General features: G+C 39.7%; 1 protein-coding gene across 1 annotated transcript in view; it reads left to right on the top strand.

Moving 5' to 3' along the window:
- Positions 1-19,084, top strand: part of SPAG17 (sperm associated antigen 17) — a 229,029-nt gene that overhangs the window by 13,121 nt on the left and 196,824 nt on the right. Inside the window, exons 2-3 of the mRNA XM_067030751.1 lie at positions 13,091-13,231; positions 13,837-13,920. Coding sequence (XP_066886852.1) covers positions 13,091-13,231; positions 13,837-13,920 — 225 coding nt within the window. The remainder of the gene's footprint in view (positions 1-13,090; positions 13,232-13,836; positions 13,921-19,084) is intronic.

Here is a 19,084-nt window from a genome sequence, read left to right as displayed (position 1 = left end):
GATTTGAAGTATGATGACTGGGAAAAATGGAAAGTCTCAGAAACTGACAAATTCAGTTAAATGAACTTGGATGATTTTTATTGTTTGGGATAGGATTTTGTTTGTTTTGTTTTTAGGGTATACAGAGAGGTAAAGAACTCAGTTTTCAGACTCTGAGTTTGAGATGATGGTAGAACATCAAAGTAGAAATTCATCAGGAAGTCCATGGACTATAACTCACAGTCCATAGTTGGACACGTCGACTCAGGGATTGTCAGTAGAGAAGTGGAGTGGATGCTGTGGGAGGACCTAGAATATCCAATAGAGAGAATGTGCCAGGAGAAGAACAGAAGGTTGAGCACAGAATTCTATGGAATATCTAAAGGTCCTCACTTATGAGGTAGAAAGAAAGGAAAGAGTCTGATGGTCAGAGAAGAAACAGCCAAAGGAATAAAGACAGAATGAGAACAGTGTTGTGTCATGGAAATCAGTCCAGGGAGAAGGGCACGAAATGGCATTTGAAGTCCCCACCTATGGAGATCTAGGGAGAACAGGGCAAGGCAACCATATTTGGCGATGAGGACACAATTAGTGATCTTAAAGGATGCAGTTTCAATAGAGTGAATGGTGGTGGAAGTGAGGGAGGGAGGTGGAAGCAATACTGTGGCTTTTCAGGATCCAGGGCCTCAAGTGCTAGGTCCCATGTCTGGGGAGTTTGACTATGAAGAAGAGAAGATCGTATGGAAAATGGTTAGCGGGGAGACCGGGATTAGGTGAAGATAGCTATGCATTTGTGAGATGGGATAGAGAGGAGAGGGGAGGAAGGGATTGAAAACTGGAGGAGGAGAGATAGGATTGACGGAACAATCTGGAAAAGCAGGTCAAAGGAAAGTGGGTCATTTCCTCTAGTACAACAGAGAAAAGATCAGAATCTTTCCCTCAGCCCTAGAAAAAGGAGCAAGTTCTTCAGACTGGTGAGGGACGTACTGAGATGAAAATGTGAAAAGGGGAAGAAACCTAAGCAAGAGGGCCTTGCTCTTCTGAGGAGGTGGAGGTGTGGCCACTGTGTAGGTAGAAGGTTGACACGCAAGAGACATAGGCAAAGAATTCCTTCCACTCTTTCTTCAAGTGGCATCTGCCCATGAGGCAGGGACATAAGACGCAGGGAGAGATGTGGTCTACAGTAAAACCCGTATCATTTTATGTTCTGACTGTGCACATATCTGCCTCCCTTACTAGAATGTGGGTCTTTTGAGAGCAGAGACTTCCTTCTTTTTTAATGCAGGAAAGCACAAAGGGTAATATAACAAGGACATTTGTACCATCGTGACAATTGCTCGTTTCTCTTTCTTTTTTTTTTTAAATAAACACCGGGAAGAAAATGGAAGAACACTTTGTCCTTACCCCCAGCTCCTGTTCCATTCCTTTCTCTCCCTTCCTAGGAGCACACACTGTCATGAATGTATATCCTCTGAGCCTATCTATGTATCTATTTATCGATATCCATGAATATTATGTAATATTGTTTATGATTTTTTAAATTTATACCAATGGTTCCATATTGTACATACCAGTTCTGCAATTTATCTTTTTTTTAATTCATCATTATGTTTTGAAGTCTAACCATGCTGAGAAATACAGATTTAGTTCATTTCCTTCAATTTCCCTTGTCTTATTAATCTTTGCATCCTTCATTTCCAGTGTAGCATAGGTACCCACATAGCAAAAGGTATTAGCAAATAAATTAGGATAAACAATATAATAAAAGAAATGGATACTTTATACAGCACTTTCTTATGAAATAGTTTTAACTATAATCTCTTTTCTCCGTTATTTGTGGATTTTTCTTCCCCAGACTGATGCTATTTAAGGGTAGTGATTATGCCTTATGCCTGTGCATTCTATTCCTAATACCCATTTCAATGTTTGATACGTAGTAGCTCCTCAGTAAATATTTATTGAATGAATGGATGACTCCCTACTGTAAGTATTATTTTGTTAAGGTCCAGGTTCTGAGTACATGAGTGTTTTTCCAAGACCACGTGGTTGGAATCAGGACTAATGATCAGGTTTTCTGATACTGAATCCAGTGGTCTTTTCATTTATAACATTGAAAGAGCTATTGTAAGGACTATATTAGGGAATCAATAGGAAAGGAATAATTAAAATGAATTACTGCCCTGATGTAACCAAAAAATAGACTCCATGTACCTATGTAGTTAGGGAAAATTAATAACCATAACCAGGTCTAGGGCTTGAAATTTATCATAATCATTAACTTAGAATATATTGTCATGTGGTCCTTAAACCATGTGAGGTTCATATTATAAAGGAGATATGTGAATTATGAGGGCGTATAGGATTGCAGGAGTGAAGGAATGAGCAGGAAGCAGTTTCACTCAAGTACAACTGCTTTTGCTAAGGTCAGTGGTAACCTTCTAATTGCCTTTGACGACATACTCCACTGTTCTGCTGGCTTCAGTGACACCTCCCCTCCTAGCTCTCCTTCACCTCACCTTCTTGTCCACCTCCTAGAAACCCTTCCCTACAACAGAGACAGTTGAGTGGAGATCTGAAGGAAATTACAAGCAGTCTAGGAAAAAGATCTCAGGAGCTGCCTCAGATACCCACCCACGCTCCAATCTGCCCTCCCACTAGGATTGATTGGTACTGATCAATACATTTAACCCTTCACTTGATGATTTGGAGGTTTTGCCCCAGTTTCCTCACTCAGAGGCAGATCTCCATCACCTCTTGTGTCCCTGGAACAAGTCTTGGGTCCTGGGCAGCTGGAAAAGTCAGGATTGCTGCAGAGAACAAGCTCTGGGGAGCAATGCACCCTAACTCCTTTGACAGGCCAGTCAAAGCAACTGGGTAGCCAAGTAGCTTGTACAAGGAAAAGACCTTTGAAGGAACTTATTTTCATGTATAAGCACTGTTTGCCCACTTTCAAACTCCTACCTTAGTCATTTTGGGGTATCCTTTACAGTTTGTTATATCTTGGACATTTAACCAGAGTAATTTAATAAATGCTGGTTGAGTTGAACTCCGCCTCTTTTTTTGTTGAATTGAGGCAGAGCACAGATTCTCTACCACACTTCTTGCTCAAGGTACACTCTCATAGTTTTTCTGACACCCTCAGGGAGTGTTTGGATAGTCTCATCGTTCCCTACTAACGTGACACAAACTCAGGTATCTAGAAGATCTGATACTGCCTGGGATCATCCTTGGATGTCCCTTCTTTCCCACATCATAATTTGAAGACCATAGCTTTAGACCTAAAAATCAGAGCAGGTGGTCAGACAAAGAATTTTTGTTCTGCTTCCAGGTATTAGAGACTGTATGGGGAATGAAATTTGGCTACCAAAATATTGGCATTTCTTAGACATTTTATTGGATTTGGGGGCAAATAGGACAGAGTGCTTGTAATGAGGACAGTCTTATATCCTTGTGATAGAAATATCCTTGGGTGTTCCACACTCACTCAAGATGAATGTAGAAATTAAACTGTATCAGTGGCTTTGTAGTGAACAAATGACAAGTGAGATGTAACAAACCAAGCAGCAGCTATGGGGCATGGATGGCTCATTAGAAGGAGCATTGGTTGGTTATTTTGTTTCCTTTGTGTAGCGTAGTACCAAAGCCATACAAGTTCATGGACTATGTCACAATGCTTAGGGAAAAAATGACATTTAATTAGACAAAGGAAGGTGAGGGGAAAAAAAAAGGAAAGGGCTAAATTGGATAACTAATGAGCTCATATTGAGTCTTGAAAGTATATCTTAATTTTTTAACTTGGAAGATAGTAATTCAATACTGAAGGGACTCGAGGAAGGCACAAAGGGGTCTCATGTCTGAGGAGGGAGTTGATGAAAGGTTGTAGCCTTTAATATCTGATGATGAAAAGAGATCTCCTTTCTTTGGGGTGAGTCCCTGATTCCAACTTTACATTCGTGGAGCAATTAGCAGGACTCCTCTTGGCTTTGCTTGGTCTCCTCCGTTAGAAGAATGCCTCTGATATGTAATATTTGTTTGAAAACCCAAGGAAGCTTGTTTCCTTTTGAGGTTTGCCTTATTTTTTATGTTCTGAAGTTCATTTTGGACCTCAGATTTTGCTCCAAGCAATAAAATTGGCTGGATTGTACTAACATAATGGAGCTGTAATTTTAGCCCACTCTGGGGGTGGGGAGATAGTTAAGGTGTGTAGCGGTTTCTGTGGCTTCTCTGTGGAGTAGAATTCCCTGCAAAGCTTTTCCATGTGGTATTTTAATAGCTGTCTTAAAACTCTCTGATGCATGGAGCAAAACCGAATTAGACTCATGTACTGCATTGCTGGGATGAGCCAAGAACCCTGAAAAACAAAAGACAAACAATCAAACAGCCTAAGCTCAGAGGCTAAACTATCCAAAGAAGATCCTCAGGACATATCCAAATTCAAAATTACAGAAATAATCACCCGTTTTAACCTATTTTTTGCAAAATTTTCTAAGGAGAATAGTAATCTTTTCTTTGCATGCATTAGTATTTTACCTTTGCATGTAGCTTTACAATTTACAAAATGCTTCAATATATATATTTTATCATTAGAGACTTCCCACAACCTTTGGAAGTTTCTATTATAAGCCCCATTTTTATAAATGAGAAAACTGAGTCACAAAGATAGATCCAAGGTCATTTAGCAGAGAAACTACAGAGGCAGAATTCGATACCACTTCAGAGCTCTGTATCTTTACACCAGAACTTCAGTAAGTTTAATTAGTGATCACGTTTGATATTCATGAAGACATGGAACACCAGACAGGTAGTATGTGCATACACAGTAAAGATGCTTCTAGGCTTCTGAGTTCTCATCAGTGAATATAAGACATTACAGTGTTGTCTGAACATCCAGAGGATATGCTCTTCCTTTCATTCAAATGCTCAGTGATTCAGAGACATGGTTCCTTCCAAAGTGCTGAGTATAGCCGATAAAATGCCGCATACTTAGTTGGCATTCTCATACTAAGCATGTGTAAAAATTCTCTTTAGTGTGTGGTTTTGGCTGCTAGGTTCCAGAAACATTTATTGAAAGCTACTATATGCCAGGCACATGGGCAAAGTAGGAAGTTATCCAGGTGGTATGATTCTAGGGGAGCCTTTTATACTGGCCCAGCCCACAGCCTAAAATACTCTCCTTAGCAGGGCATCCCTTTGAGTTAGTCCAGGAGTCACTGGGATTCCTTTTTGAAAATGAAGATAGTTTGGTAAGAAAAAGATACTTTTTAATTAAAAAAATACTTTTTAAAGTATTTTTTTAAATACTAAATTTCACTAAAGCCTTGAGGTATATTTATTCATCCAGTTACCAAAATCAACTATCAAGGCCCTGAGTTGAATAGGAGGTGATGTGGATAAATTTTATTCTACCCAGGAGACGGGGATGGTGAATTCTAGAAATTCACCTGTAAGGGCCCAGGGAAGCCAGGATATAGCAGCAGGTCAGGGAGCCCATCTTATCTGGAGAGAGGGATGCACTAAGTTTCTCTATCAAGAATAAACTTAAGTCACTTTGCTTTTTTTTTTTTTTTTTTTTTTTTGCGGTACGCGGGCCTCTCACTGTTGTGGCCTCTCCCGCCGCGGAGCACAGGCTCCGGATGCGCAGGCTCAGCGGCCATGCCTCACGGGCCCAGCCGCTCTGCGGCACGTGGGATCCTCCCAGACTGGGGCACGAAGCCGCGCCCCCTGCATTGGCAGGTGGATTCTCAACCACTGCGCCACCAGGGAAGCCCTGCTTTTGTTTTTAAGAACTAGCCCTACCTGATATATTTAAAAGCCAAGTTCTTATTTGTTTAAAACCAAGTAAGCAGGTCCCCATCTCTAATGAAAATCAGCCTGGTAGCTGGTCCTCTGTGTGGCTACCTCAGAACTCATCATCTCCTTAGTCAGCCTCTGTACTCCTTATTTAACTAAAATCGATGTCTTTTCACAGTTGATGGATTGAGATCGCTGACAAACCTGCACCAGGTGCAAAAGGATTTAAAGTTCCCTCCTGCCTCCTCTCACATCCTCTCCCACAGCTCTGAGAATTCTATACCTGTAGAATTTTAAATATCCTGTGTTCATGATTTTTGGCCTCTCTTCCAAAGACCTAAAATATTTTAAAAATATGTTAGTTAACAACTTTATTGTTATCGAAGAGAAAATGATTTTATAAGTTGACTGTCACTCATGAGGCAGCTGTCGATACTCTGTTTGATTTTTTTTTTCTTCATTCACCCCTAAGTTTTCCACACTTGAAACAGCATGTATGGAACAACCATGTTTGTTCTAATGACTAACCCAAGGAGAAGCCCCCCAAATAATATCCATCATGATGGCTATGATTGTTGCTAAGTGCTGTGCTCAGAAAGATTCTCTATAGATTGTCTCATTCAATCTTCACAACAATCCCAAAAGGTAGGTACTGTAGTTACCCTCATTTATACATGAGGCACAGAGAAGTTAAGTAACTTGCCCAAGGACACACAGCTGGTTTGCTGAGATTCAAAAACCGGCATTCTGTCTCCTGAGTCCAGGCTCTTAATTACTATGCCACAATGACCTGTGCTTCTCCAAGGGGCCACCAAAATATGAGGGAGCCTCGTCACCTATGGACAAGGGGTGCTGGGGCCCTCCCATGGCAATGACCCCAGTGCTCAGATCCTGAGTGTGGAAGTAGACCCCTGAGATGGCCAAGAGGAAAGGAGAACCTTGGAGTAGTTGGCCCTGCTCTTCCCACAGTGGCCTCTCTGTCCTTACCTTGTCACCTGTTGTTATAGAGCCCATTTTGAAGGATAGTGCTTAAGGCTGGCATCAGCAGACACTTAATTATGAATTCACATAGCACACTGCTGCACAATGTGTATTGGGGTTGGGAGGGGCAATAGATGGAGAGAATCTGCTTTGCCCTCAGTATTTTCTCAGAGCCAGCCTTGGCCTTTTAAATCAAATTCGTCTGTAAGTCAGCCTTAGACCAAAAGGCCTTCCTGGGATGGGGGCCCTCGATGTGCTGGTAAATGTTTAATCACCTGCTCTCCAGGAGGAAAGCTCTTATTGGTAGCATTTGCCATTGCCTTAGTTTAAATGCTCCCACCACAGCAAGTTTCAGGTTACCAACACAGCCCCACGGAACAGAGTCAGGAAGAGCTGTGGGCAATCAGATCCAGCACACTCTTGGGCGAGGTCAGAAGATTAGGTTAGACGGGCCCAGTGGTAGTGCTGCTGCAGGGGGCAAGGCTCAGGTTCAGATTCTGGACCTAGAGGGCTCATTTTCTATGTGGCTCCTTCTCTCCCCACCCTACCCTGATACCTTTCACCATAGACTCAAGCTCTAAGAATATCAAAGGGGTCTTGAAAGATAAAAGAATCATAGAATTTGCAGCCCGTAGGCAGTAGGTGGAAGGGAAAAGGAAGCAGGACATCCTCTCTTGATGTCAGATGGGAGAAAGGAGGAAGAAGGAAAGAGATGGGAGGAATGGTTTTATAATCAACACGTGTGTATGTGAGTCCTTGGCTTTTCCCTACTGTCAGGAAGAGCTGCCTCGTTCCCCTGGCTGCCAGTCTGGTTGCTAGTCTGAGTCACTCCCGGGAAACATGTTTTAGCAGAGGAATGGCTTAGCAGGGTCTAACTCCTCACACCCTTGTTAATGACCCTGAGATAGATCAGATACAGTCTGTTTTCCTCCCGAAGGACTTCAAGGCTATGTATGCCCTGCTCAGTTTCCTGACATTCTAGTGCTTTATGATTCCCAGGGTCAAAATTGTCCTTCTAAGCATTTTCTCTGTTGAACAACAGATATTTACATAGAGAGCCTTGCTCTGTTTTCCATTCACTATTGGACACTATGAGCCGCAAAACACATAAAACAATTTTTCCAGCCGAAAGAGCTTACAATCTCGTTGAGAAAATGTGACAGCCCTGTGAACTAATTCCTAAATAAGGAGCACTTATAACAGCATGATGATGATATGTCAAAGAATAGTCTTTATAATAAATTGTGAGGAACCTATAATTAAAGGAGAGTCTATAATGAGAACTTATTTAGTAAAGACAGTCAAACTGCATATCTTGGTCCTTTATATTGTCCTTGTTTATTACGTAATGTGTACCCATTTTTAAAACATATTCCCGACTCATTTTACAGTTAGAATCCCTTTTTAACAAATAACGATTAGAGCAGCCAGTTCAATGTAATAAAAATATTTCTTCTGCTGGCCAACAGCCCATACTAACACTCCTTTGCTGATGGAGATCCAAGACTCCTTTTGAAGGAAAAACCCGGTATGAGAAAGACATTCACAAATCCCTGTCCATTTGGCAGTAAATCTACTTAACAAAAAGGTTATCCTTTCAGCAGAGTATTGACAAAGTACAGCTTTGCATATCTGCACGGTATTAAATAACTCTTGACAGAACCTGACTTTTTCAATGTTGCATTGATTTTATTTGGGGCTTTTATAGGGGCTTTTGCTTCATAGAGCTCCATAGGCTCTGATCAGTTCAGGGTAGATGACTGTGGGAATCTCACCTCTGATCATCCAGGGCAACAGACCCCCTGACACACTAGCAAAGGCAGCAGAAGAGAGCAGACATACGTGTCTGCCCTTGTCTTCCCTTGTATCAGCTGATTATTTGTGCTAATAGAAGGAAGCAGTCTCACTCTCATCATCCAAAAGCTACTTTTCACTTGCTTTTTTGTCAATTTATTTTACTGAAGTATTTTTGATTTACAATGTTGTGTTATTATAATTTCTGCTGTACAGCAAAGTGATTCAGTTATACATATATATATATATATATATATACATTCTTTTTCATATTCTTTTCAATTATGGTTTAATCACAGGATATTGAATAAAGTTCCTTGTGCAATGTTTCACTTATTTTTGAGAGGGTTTTGGTAATTCTATTAGAATATAGGAACACCTAAGTAAAATTTGGAGAATTTGTAGTATATGAAAGAAAAATAGTTATGGATCTACCCTGTGTCTCTGGGACAGTGGGCTCCTGTGAGTCAGCCAGATTCTCTGCATTTACGTGAGTACTTTCTTGCCATAGAAGTCTAGGGTGTAAGTGTTTAGGTTAGGACTAGGGTGTAAGTGTTTAGGTTAGGACGCCCTCCTGCCAGGCTTCAAATTAGGTGAGGCTGATAAAGTAAATAAAAGGTAATGGATTTTGTCCATACATGACTTCATTCCATCCTTTGAATGATTTTATCAATAACTGCTAGAGGGCAAGACTCAGCAATTACCATGTACAGTTGATGTCTCCAGGCAATAGAAAGCTGATTTTATTTCCTAAGGTGTTTGAGGTGTGCCAGACTAAAACCCTCTTCCTTCACTGATACATCTAGTATGTAGTTTTCCTGAAATGATTAATGTTTTCTTTCTCTAGGCTTATGCTACTAATTACACCCAAGCTCCTTGAACTGTCTTAAACAAATTCACACACAGGTAGGAGCCCTGCAGGACTCACAGGTGTGATGAATCAGGTTCTGTGCCATATGCTTTCATTTCTCCCCTCTGGTCAACATTTGTTTTCTCTGTACTGATTTTTCTTGCTGCCCTGTGAACTGAAATTTAAGGGCTGTGTTTAGCTGCATGTTGGGGTGGGATATGAGTGGAAGGGTGTATTTTAATATTATTTTGCCAAATTTAATTTGGGTTGAATGTTTTCCAAAATAATTTCCTATTTCTAAAACTGCTGCCAGTTAGGAGAGATTTGGAATCTACCCTTATACTGAAATACTAAGAAAAGGCTCAAAAGTTATATTTGCAGAGTGTCATTTACTTAACGAGTCTCCCTAGTTAGACACAGAGAAGTGACTTTGCTCTCCGTTATGAGAATATGGTGCATTTCCTGGCATCTCGCTGCCCCCTAGTGCAACATGCCAGTGAGCGCATCCTTCCCTGCAAGCAATCTTTGCGTTATTACCGTCTGATCAGTCCATTTCATGCTTCCCTGGGTTCTGGAAATGTGATTAAACACTAATCCATGGCTCCAACAGAGTCCTCCATGGGTCCGATTTTGCCAAATAGATCTAACTTTTGGAGCAGGAGTTTGGCGGGCTAGAGAGTACAGATGGGAAAGTGGACTCTTGAGACCCCTTCCAATGGGGAGACATGGCCCAGCTCCCAATGGGCCTTGTAGAGAGCTCTGAACATGAACAAATCTGGACCTGCTCTAAAGCCGGCAGACTGTCTCAGGGTGATCTGAGGGAGCCCATAAGTTTCAGTACAGTGCCAAGAATCAGAGGAACTGATCTTACGTTAAGATACACTCCTAGAGTGCAAAGTAGCAAGAGCCACGGGCTTGAAGAGAGAGACAACCTTGGAAAATTCCCTCCAACTCTTTTAGCCTTTGTAACACGACTATTGATAAAAAGTAATCTTAGACGTTTTAAGATTTTAATACATTCATCTGTTTTTGAAGGTTCTATACACTTTAACATGTGATCTAAATCTTCTTCTATTAGGTTTACTGTGGCCAAAGTAGCCATTAGGTGCAGTTTAAGGATTATGGAAAGGCATTCTGACCCTAAATGCTTGCTCTCAAAACTATTCTGAAATGATCACCAAATTGTGAGCCATGTATGTGATCTCCATGAAGTTCTGCCAAAATGACCTGGAACAACTTCATTGGGCCTCTCTGTTTTTCTATCTATAAAGTATTAGTGCCCCTATTTAAATGGATTACTTAGGGATTCAATGAGATAACATATGCCAGGCACATGGCAGATTTCAATAACTGTTAGTTCCTACCTCCTCCTTCCCTCCCACCCCTTTTTTTCTGGACTGAAATAGTCAACACCCATCTTGGATACCAGATGCTAATGGGTAGATGGTGGATTACGATGCCCTCTTTCTGAATTGTCCCCCCAAAAGCTGAGAGGCAGCCATTGCTTGTCACTATTAGGTTTTGAATATTGGCAAGGAAATTTGCAAGAGGGAGTGGGATGAGGGGGTAGAGGTGGTCGTTAAAATCTTCAGTGCCGAAAACTGTAACTGACAGGAACTTCAAGGTATTGCCTGTTCAGGAACCACGTCTCTTTATTATGGAATGAAAGATTTTTGTTCTTTAATGATGATTGTAATTACAGTTTTGACTGAGGGAGCAGTCAAGACAAAAGAAAGGCATCCAGTGTGGGGAAAGGTCATTTTGTGATCATGGAATTTTTTTTCAGAAGACTGTGTTACAAATATCATACTTGCTTTTCAGAATCAGGCTATTTGAAAAACAGATGCTCAGTCTTCCTATGGTGAATTAGTAAACAAACAAAAAAAGAGTTTAAACTCAGTGTAACAGAGGGAAACACAGAGCCACACCTACATGCGTGTACACGGGTACAAATACATACTTTGTAGATTAAATAGACATTTTTATGCTTTTATATGTGTTTTCTGTTTTGGTGATAGCATTGAAAATTGTGTGGGTTTTGTTAGGTAGTTAGGGTTAGTGAGTTTCCATGGAGAGAAGTAAGAGAAGTTTAAGAACAAATTCTTAAGTTTAAGGACAAATTCCTCCTTACCTTTGATGGTAGGGAAGAATTTGTACTAAGGTCTTTCCTCGCATCTATACTCTAGTTCTGTCATTACCCTGACTATGAATTGGACAGAAACCAGAGAGAACCATGTAAAATTATGCATTTCATTAAATTTGTGTAAAGTCTTTCCAAATCTTCTTAGACATTGTTTTGGAATTGACCAAGGGGGAGTTTTACTCTATTTGTATCAGATCTCTGGAGTGGAACTAGAGGGAAGGTTACATATTGCCCTGTCCAACCCCTTTATTTTATAAATGGAGAAACTAAAGTCTAAAGAGGTCACAGGGCCAGAGTGCCCTCCCTTATTATTATCTCTCTTTCCTGTTGTCTGTATCATGTTTGCTTGGTCCCTCTTCCCATAAGGTGGTGAGTGTTCAAAAGCACTAGACCTGATTTGCATGAGTTTAGCCTTCCTCAGCACCACACAATGGGAAAGTCGGTAAATTCCATTCTTAATCTCCTCCAGAGAATTGCCTCTTCCCAACAGAAATTATAATAGAGAGAAAGGGATTACTGAGTAAGAATATTGGTTTTTAGTAATATTTCTTTACACTATTCGACAAAGAATTTCATGTCCAAGTTTAATATTGCAGTCCATTTTTTTAAAATAAATTTATTTATTTATTTTTGGCTGTGTTGGGTCTTCATTGCTGCATGCAGCCTTGTTGTGGTGCGCAGGCTTCTCATTGTGGTGGCTTCTCTTGTTGTGGAGCGTGGGCTCTAAGCACACGGGCTTCAGTAGTTGTGGCACACGGGTTCAGTAGCTGTGGCTTGCAGACTCTAGAGCAAAGGCTCAGTAGTTGTGGCACACAGGCTTAGGTGCTCTGCGGCATGTGGGATCTTCCCGGACGAGGGCTCGAACCCATGTCCCCTGCATTGACAGGCGGATTCTCAACCACTGAGCCACCAGGGAAGTCCTGCAGTCTATTTCTTGACAGTGGAAAGGTGGAAGGAACCCATATGTGAATTAGCAATGAGAATTTTGTGTTACATTAGGAGGAAAAGATGTGTTCTAGTTCTGTCCTTTACAAAAGTCTGGGATTGAATTTTACCTCCTATAAAAAAAGCCCATTTTGAAACTCGTTCAATATCACGCAACAATCAACAAATATTTATCAAGCCTCTACTGTGTTCCTAGCAGTATTTAGAGTCTTAAGATGTATCAGGAAACAAAACAAAGATTTCTGCCTTGGAGATTGTATCTTCATGTATACTTGTAACATATGAATGAACTATTACTTTCCAACACAAAAATTATTCTTGCACAGCATTCTAATGAAAGTGTGTCTTTTTTTTTTTTAATTGTCTTCCTTAAAATAAAAGACCTCGTTTCTCAAGAAAATTGCTTTTTGGGCAAGTTGCATGAAATTTGTCACAATACTGCCGCCTTGCGGCTGCTTGAATCAGAAACCCACATACACTCTAAGGTCAACTGTCTTTATAAAGGTAAGGTTTATAGGACAATTATCCTGCTCTTCAATGGAAGCCTTTGATACAAAATTACCTAGCCAGGAGTACTTAGAATCTCATTCCTTCTGATTTTGTCACAGAATGACTGGAAGAGCTCCATAGCTTTTGTCGTTGGAAACCGAGTTGAGGATGAACTTCTCATTCAAGCCCTCACCCTCGCTGTCCAAGTTCCTCAGCGCAGACTCTTCAGTATGGTTTCCTGGCAGGACATTCTCCAGCAGGTACCTGTCTCTTCCCACCCCTAAGCCCCTTGGAGACTTTCTTCTTAAAATAATAGAATAAAATAATGAAATAAATAAAACTATCATATTCTTGGGCTGTTTGGCAAGTTTTGGTGCATTACTTTGCACAAACACCTGGCTAGATTAAATTTGAATCATCTAATCTGGAAGGATTATTTTTTTGTCGGTGAATGTTGCCCTTTCAACATTCATTCATTCAACAAAAATGTCTGAGGTCATACTAGGCTCCATGCTAGGTTCTGTGAGGAATTATTTAATAAAAGACTCAATAACAAAAAAAGAAAAAACTATTTAATATTCCAAGGAAGCCCATAACTAACTGGAAAAATGAAGCCTCCAGAGAATCCTAGCTGTCAGAGGTTAGAGGGGAATGATAACACAGAAAAGTTCTGTCAACTGGCACATCCTCATATAATTACTAACAGCTTATCAAAGTGACTGTAAATATTTGAACTAATTGATGACTATCTCTTCCTTGCTAGGTTCCCCAACCCCTCAAGTCACCAAGGTATTTGAAAGTTACATATATCTAAGGATTCTTTAAGAAAGCCTTTCTTTTTCATTATAGATGAATTTTCTTACAGATCCATGGAACAAGTGTACTTTTTGGAAATACATCTAAAAAGGCAGAGAAACCTCTAGGCGGTAGTGCTCCCTTATATTATGAGGTAAGTGAACGTATTGATTGAAGAGATTTTTGTAATTTTTAGAAAACAAGAATTGAAGTAATAATTTTATAGTCACTTTTTAAAAAATTTAATTCATTCTTTGAAAGCAAATCCCCACTCATTGTTGGAGCTGTTTGTTCCTGATGGTGGGCGTGTAAAAAAATCTGCTTCCCTTTTAACAAAATCCCCCTTTAGGACCAAAGTTGTCCCAGATTGTCTACACTGTCACTGTATCCAATTGAAGAATATAAATCAGAAATGTGTGTATACAAAAGTGTTGGATCATACTTTTTCATGGTAATTACTGAGTATGTGACGGTATTAAAGGGGGTTGTGTCATTAGTGTATTACAAAGTGTTAGTTTTACCAAAGAAACACTGTAAAAATGCCCCAGAATGTGCTTCCTGCACATGACAGAGACAACTGGAATAATTTTCCATCCATTTGTGAACTTTGTGTCCATTTTACATTCTACTTTAATCTGTGTGAAAGTAAGGATAATCTTCAGATTAATGGTCCATTCCGTTTCTAGCAGATGCAAAAGTCTGGTCTGGCTGGCCAGTGGGTTTGTGCAAAGGACTTAGAACTCAGGCTCAGTACAGAGGCTTTCCTCTTACCCTGTCTTGTTAATATCCAACTTACAGCTTACAGGAAACTATAAAAATCCAGTGATTAATTAGAATATCACTTGAAATTTTTCAGGCACTATTTTATGACGCTGTAGACTGAAAGCATAAAGATTTGGGGATCTTTCAAGATGAACTTGTTTGTACTTTATTTCAGTGATAACTAATAAAGTTTTTATGTGTCTCGGTTCTTGGGTGATTTCATAATGGACTCTGTAGTGTTGCCTGAGTACTATCTGAACAAGTTCCATTGGACTTATTTACAATTGCCAATACTGTGGATTTTATAGCATTAACTCTTGCTACACTACTCTCACTATCATGGCAAACTAATTCTGCACTGATGAAGTAAAATAATGAGCCTTCTAGCTTTTGTTATGATGTCCTGCATGTGCATGCCCTAGTTGAAACATTATGTGGTACCTGGATTTAAAATATTGGAAGTTTTCTTCTGAAGTAGCCATAGAAATCCATGTCCAATTCTCAGGCCTGGGATCAATTAGCCCCCGCCTCCAAAGGACTCTTTCTTCTTCAAAGATGCTCAGTGAAAATCAGAGATGATAACGGGCCAGTTTTGACGTCTGATGTGGACAGGCATTTTGACTTGGATGTGGGATAGCCCGATGTTATAAATCCAGAGTTCGGTTAGAAAGCCATTCCTCTCCAATATGTGCTGTGACTCCTCGTAGCCTTCACTCAGGGGAGGTCCATTTCACATCTGGCTCTCCTGCATTCTTCCAGTGGAGCATTTGGGCAATAAGCCTCCCACACCCTCTCACATACCCTTTTCTGAATGGTTCCAGAAGAAAAGGGAAGGCAGCAGGAGTACCACAGAGGTGGACCTGGGGTGCACCAGACGTGCATTAATGTCAATCACTGTAGCAAAAATGGATCAAAAACATAAAACAAATTTGGGTTCCTGGGCAGCATCAGCCAAGACCAGAATGCACATCTGGAGAAGAAGGGCACATATCCAACCTCAGTCCCTCCACACTTAGGACCTGTTGTGGTCCTTCTTCCCAAGAGAAGTGAAAAGCTACAAGCAGTGCCTACCGAGAGCCCCAAGGCAGTTAGGAGTGTGGCTGTGAAAGAGACCCACAAGCCAAACTCTTTGGGGACCTCTGGACTTTCCAGGCACACAGACAGCCGGCTCTTGACCCTATTTCTGCTTAAAATCTTGCATGGTCTGTAGCACCTAGGAGAGTGGCTACAGGTGAATTCCTCAGGAGCCTGTTTAGGAAGTCTTATATTTTCCTTCTCAAAGGAAACTCTGCTATGGGGAAAGAAAAGCGAATCCAACAAAATTACTTATGTTACATGGGAAATTCACAGAGTTCTGTTTCCTTTTAGATCTCCATTTTGGAGGAAGGAGAACCCAAGATAGATATTATAAAGGCCACGCACTTACATTGACTTCTATTTGTAGGATACTCTCATTGGCCTTAGATCAGAGCCTTGTCGTTCTTACTTTAAACACAGTTCTAACCAATTTGGCTTTCTGGTTTCCCAGCCTGCGGTCGATTAGGAGCAGAGAATTCGAGTGAAACTTCCTTCTAGCGCAGTTGATCCATGAGTAGTAAAAGAGTGTCAGAACCACATTACATATTTCCAATAACGACTTGAAATGTCTGGGCTAGCAAAGACCACATTCCATAATGATTTGCTCAAGCTTTCATTTGGATGGTTTGGTCCTGTGTACACACAGCCTCGTTTTGAAATTGTGTAATTTTCCCTGAAACTTTAGAATTTCGTCTAGCCATGGTATTGTATATATGAGAGAATATTTATTTATAAACCACAGTTCTTTGAAAACCTGCTTAGATTTGTGCTAATGTGGTTCCACAGAGACATAGCTACCCATGTGTTCCTTCACCTTCTCTTTTTGGAAACAAGTTTTGCTCTAGCAGGAACTACTCCAAGGACCTATGTGGGAATGGGAAGAGAAGTTTCCCCTTTGCCTATAGTCTCAGGAATATTAGCTATCACTTTATTTTTCTTATAATAGTAGTAGTAGTGTAGTAGTAGGTATAGTAGTAGCATTTAATGAGGATGAATATAATTATGATCCCATACACTGGCATTACTTATAAGCATAATTTTCACCATGCAATCCTATTTGAAGAAGTGTACACATATGAGAATGGATATACAGATGTTGCCTGAATTATTAGTGACCAGTTTTACCAAATACCAAACAATTAACCAGTACATTCTTGTTCAAGCACTAGGTGTCAAACACTATCTAGACAATGGAGAGAGGGGAATATGAATATTATAAAGACTTTAACCTCAAGAAGCTTAAGGACTAGTTAGGAAAAAAAGAAAAAGATATATATATATATATATATATATATATATATATGCCTGGCACATAGTAGGTATTCAATAAATGTTTGTTAAATTGAGTAACATAATGCAGAAAATAATCAGGGAAGTCTATGAGGGAGAGATGGAGTGTTCTGAACATTTAAAGGAAGATGAGGTTACTGTTAGCCTGGGTGGATTGGGGAGGGGTGAGATCTAGAGGAGCTTTGCGGAGACAGTGGCATTGGAAAAGAAGGGGAGCTGACAAGTTTGATCTTTTAAACATGTTATCCCGATTGACCCATATCACAGTTCTAAAGGGAAATGTATATACCCGCATCTTACACAGGGGAAGATGGAGGCATAGAGAAGGTAGGAAGCTTGCTAATTAGAAAACTGAAGAACTTGGATTTAACCATAGTTAAATACATAGCCTCAAATTTTTCCACTTTACCACAAACCCAGTACTCTTTCACTGGGCTCAAAGCTGTCCACCCTTTGGATGGATAGATCTTGACTTTCAAATGTGGGAGAGGGCACATTCTCTGAGAAGGGAACAACTCAAGCAAAGGCACAGGAGTGGGAGAGAAGAATGAACGCATATGTACTAAATTTGTAGTTACATGGTACAATATATACAAAATAGGAAAGGTAAACCCTGTACCTATCTTAATTCCAACTTTAAGATCCTAAAGGTGGAAGTCTATGAGAAAACATTTCAAACACTGGGAAAAAAACCACGCTTTAAGATCCATGGCTGCACTTAAATTAATGCACTAAATATGCACAAATATTTGTGTGTGTGCTTTATGGTCCACATAGAGAATCTGACCTGTTCATTTGCAGGTATACTCAGTCCTGACCAAAACCAAAAAGGAAAATATTAATGGTCATTCAAAGCCAACTGAACTGTTACCTATGAGAGAGGTCTAAGTATATCATACATGCAAAGATTATACCTCTTATGGTTAAATCTGATACACGGTATGTGAACACTATGAGAGATGTAAAATTTTCAGACTTTGACATTGTAGTTTTGATAAATTAAAAAGAAAAAACTACCAACTGGACAAGGGGGTTGTTTATCCAACTTATCTGAAATCAGAGTCTACCATCTTAAAAGTTGTATATTCCACTGTGTAGTTCTCATTCCATAAGGGTGATTATCATGCCTCCCTATCGGGAGATGGGCCTCTATCCGCACATAGGCTGTGGTTTATGTGCCTGTCTGTGACTTATTCAGAAAAGACAAATTGGGTCACTATCCAAACAAAACCCAATAGTCTGCTGAAACAAAAATCATCTTTAAAGAATAAAGTTTTTTATGTCCTTGTTTATGTCTCACTTACTTCAAAGAATAGTCAATTCTATACAATAAAGAACTTGGACAATCCTAAAGATTATGTGATACATTGCAATTTTACAAATACAAATAATTATTAATTTTCCTCTTTACTCCTCTCAGTAAAAAATAAAACTTTTTATTTAAATATTAAAATATTATATTAAAATGGGCTTTTCCATTGGGAGATAATTCTGGGAGATTATTAAATGTGGAAAGACTTTTATGGTATTAGATATGAGAGTAATAAACCAAATGCAGTTAAAACAGATATAAGATGCAAATTTTATGTCTTCTGATCAAATTAGTTTCACCACATTTTTAAAACACTTTGATAGTACTTTGGATTAGAATTCCCAGATATAATAGTTCCATTTTTGGTTCCTATTCCTGGGTGTGTAGACATATTTCTCAGCTCTTTCCCCAGAATGTGTTTATAATAACTCACAAGTAAGAACACAGACTTAATTATTATCTAGTTGCCTCCCTTTTCCAGATTCCTAATATGAAACATTTCTTAAACAGTGCCTCAAATTAATAATCTATTCAGTAGAATTGTAAACCCTTATTTTTTGGGGTGGCCCTTGTCTAAATGAAAAATGGAAAACTCATGCTTCAGAGATAGGAACGAATAATAAGTGAACACATTTAAGAAGTTTGAAGTTATTAAAATGGGAGATCTACTGGGAACAGAAAGAGCAGTATGTCATGGAAGGAACGAAGGGAAAGCGAGACAGGAAGCGTTCTCTGGCCTTTTCAATCCTGCGTTTTAAAACAAAACAAAAAAAGTCAGGAAGAATTGGAAGGTAGCCAACCTAATGCCGTTATTTCATAGAGCTTAGGGACACACCAGGAAATTACAGACCAGTTAGTTTAACTTCACTTGTAGGGA

Source organism: Kogia breviceps, chromosome 1, assembly GCF_026419965.1.
Source record: "Kogia breviceps isolate mKogBre1 chromosome 1, mKogBre1 haplotype 1, whole genome shotgun sequence".
Taxonomy (NCBI): Eukaryota; Metazoa; Chordata; class Mammalia; order Artiodactyla; family Physeteridae; genus Kogia; species Kogia breviceps.
This window is presented reverse-complemented; position numbering and strand designations above follow the sequence as displayed.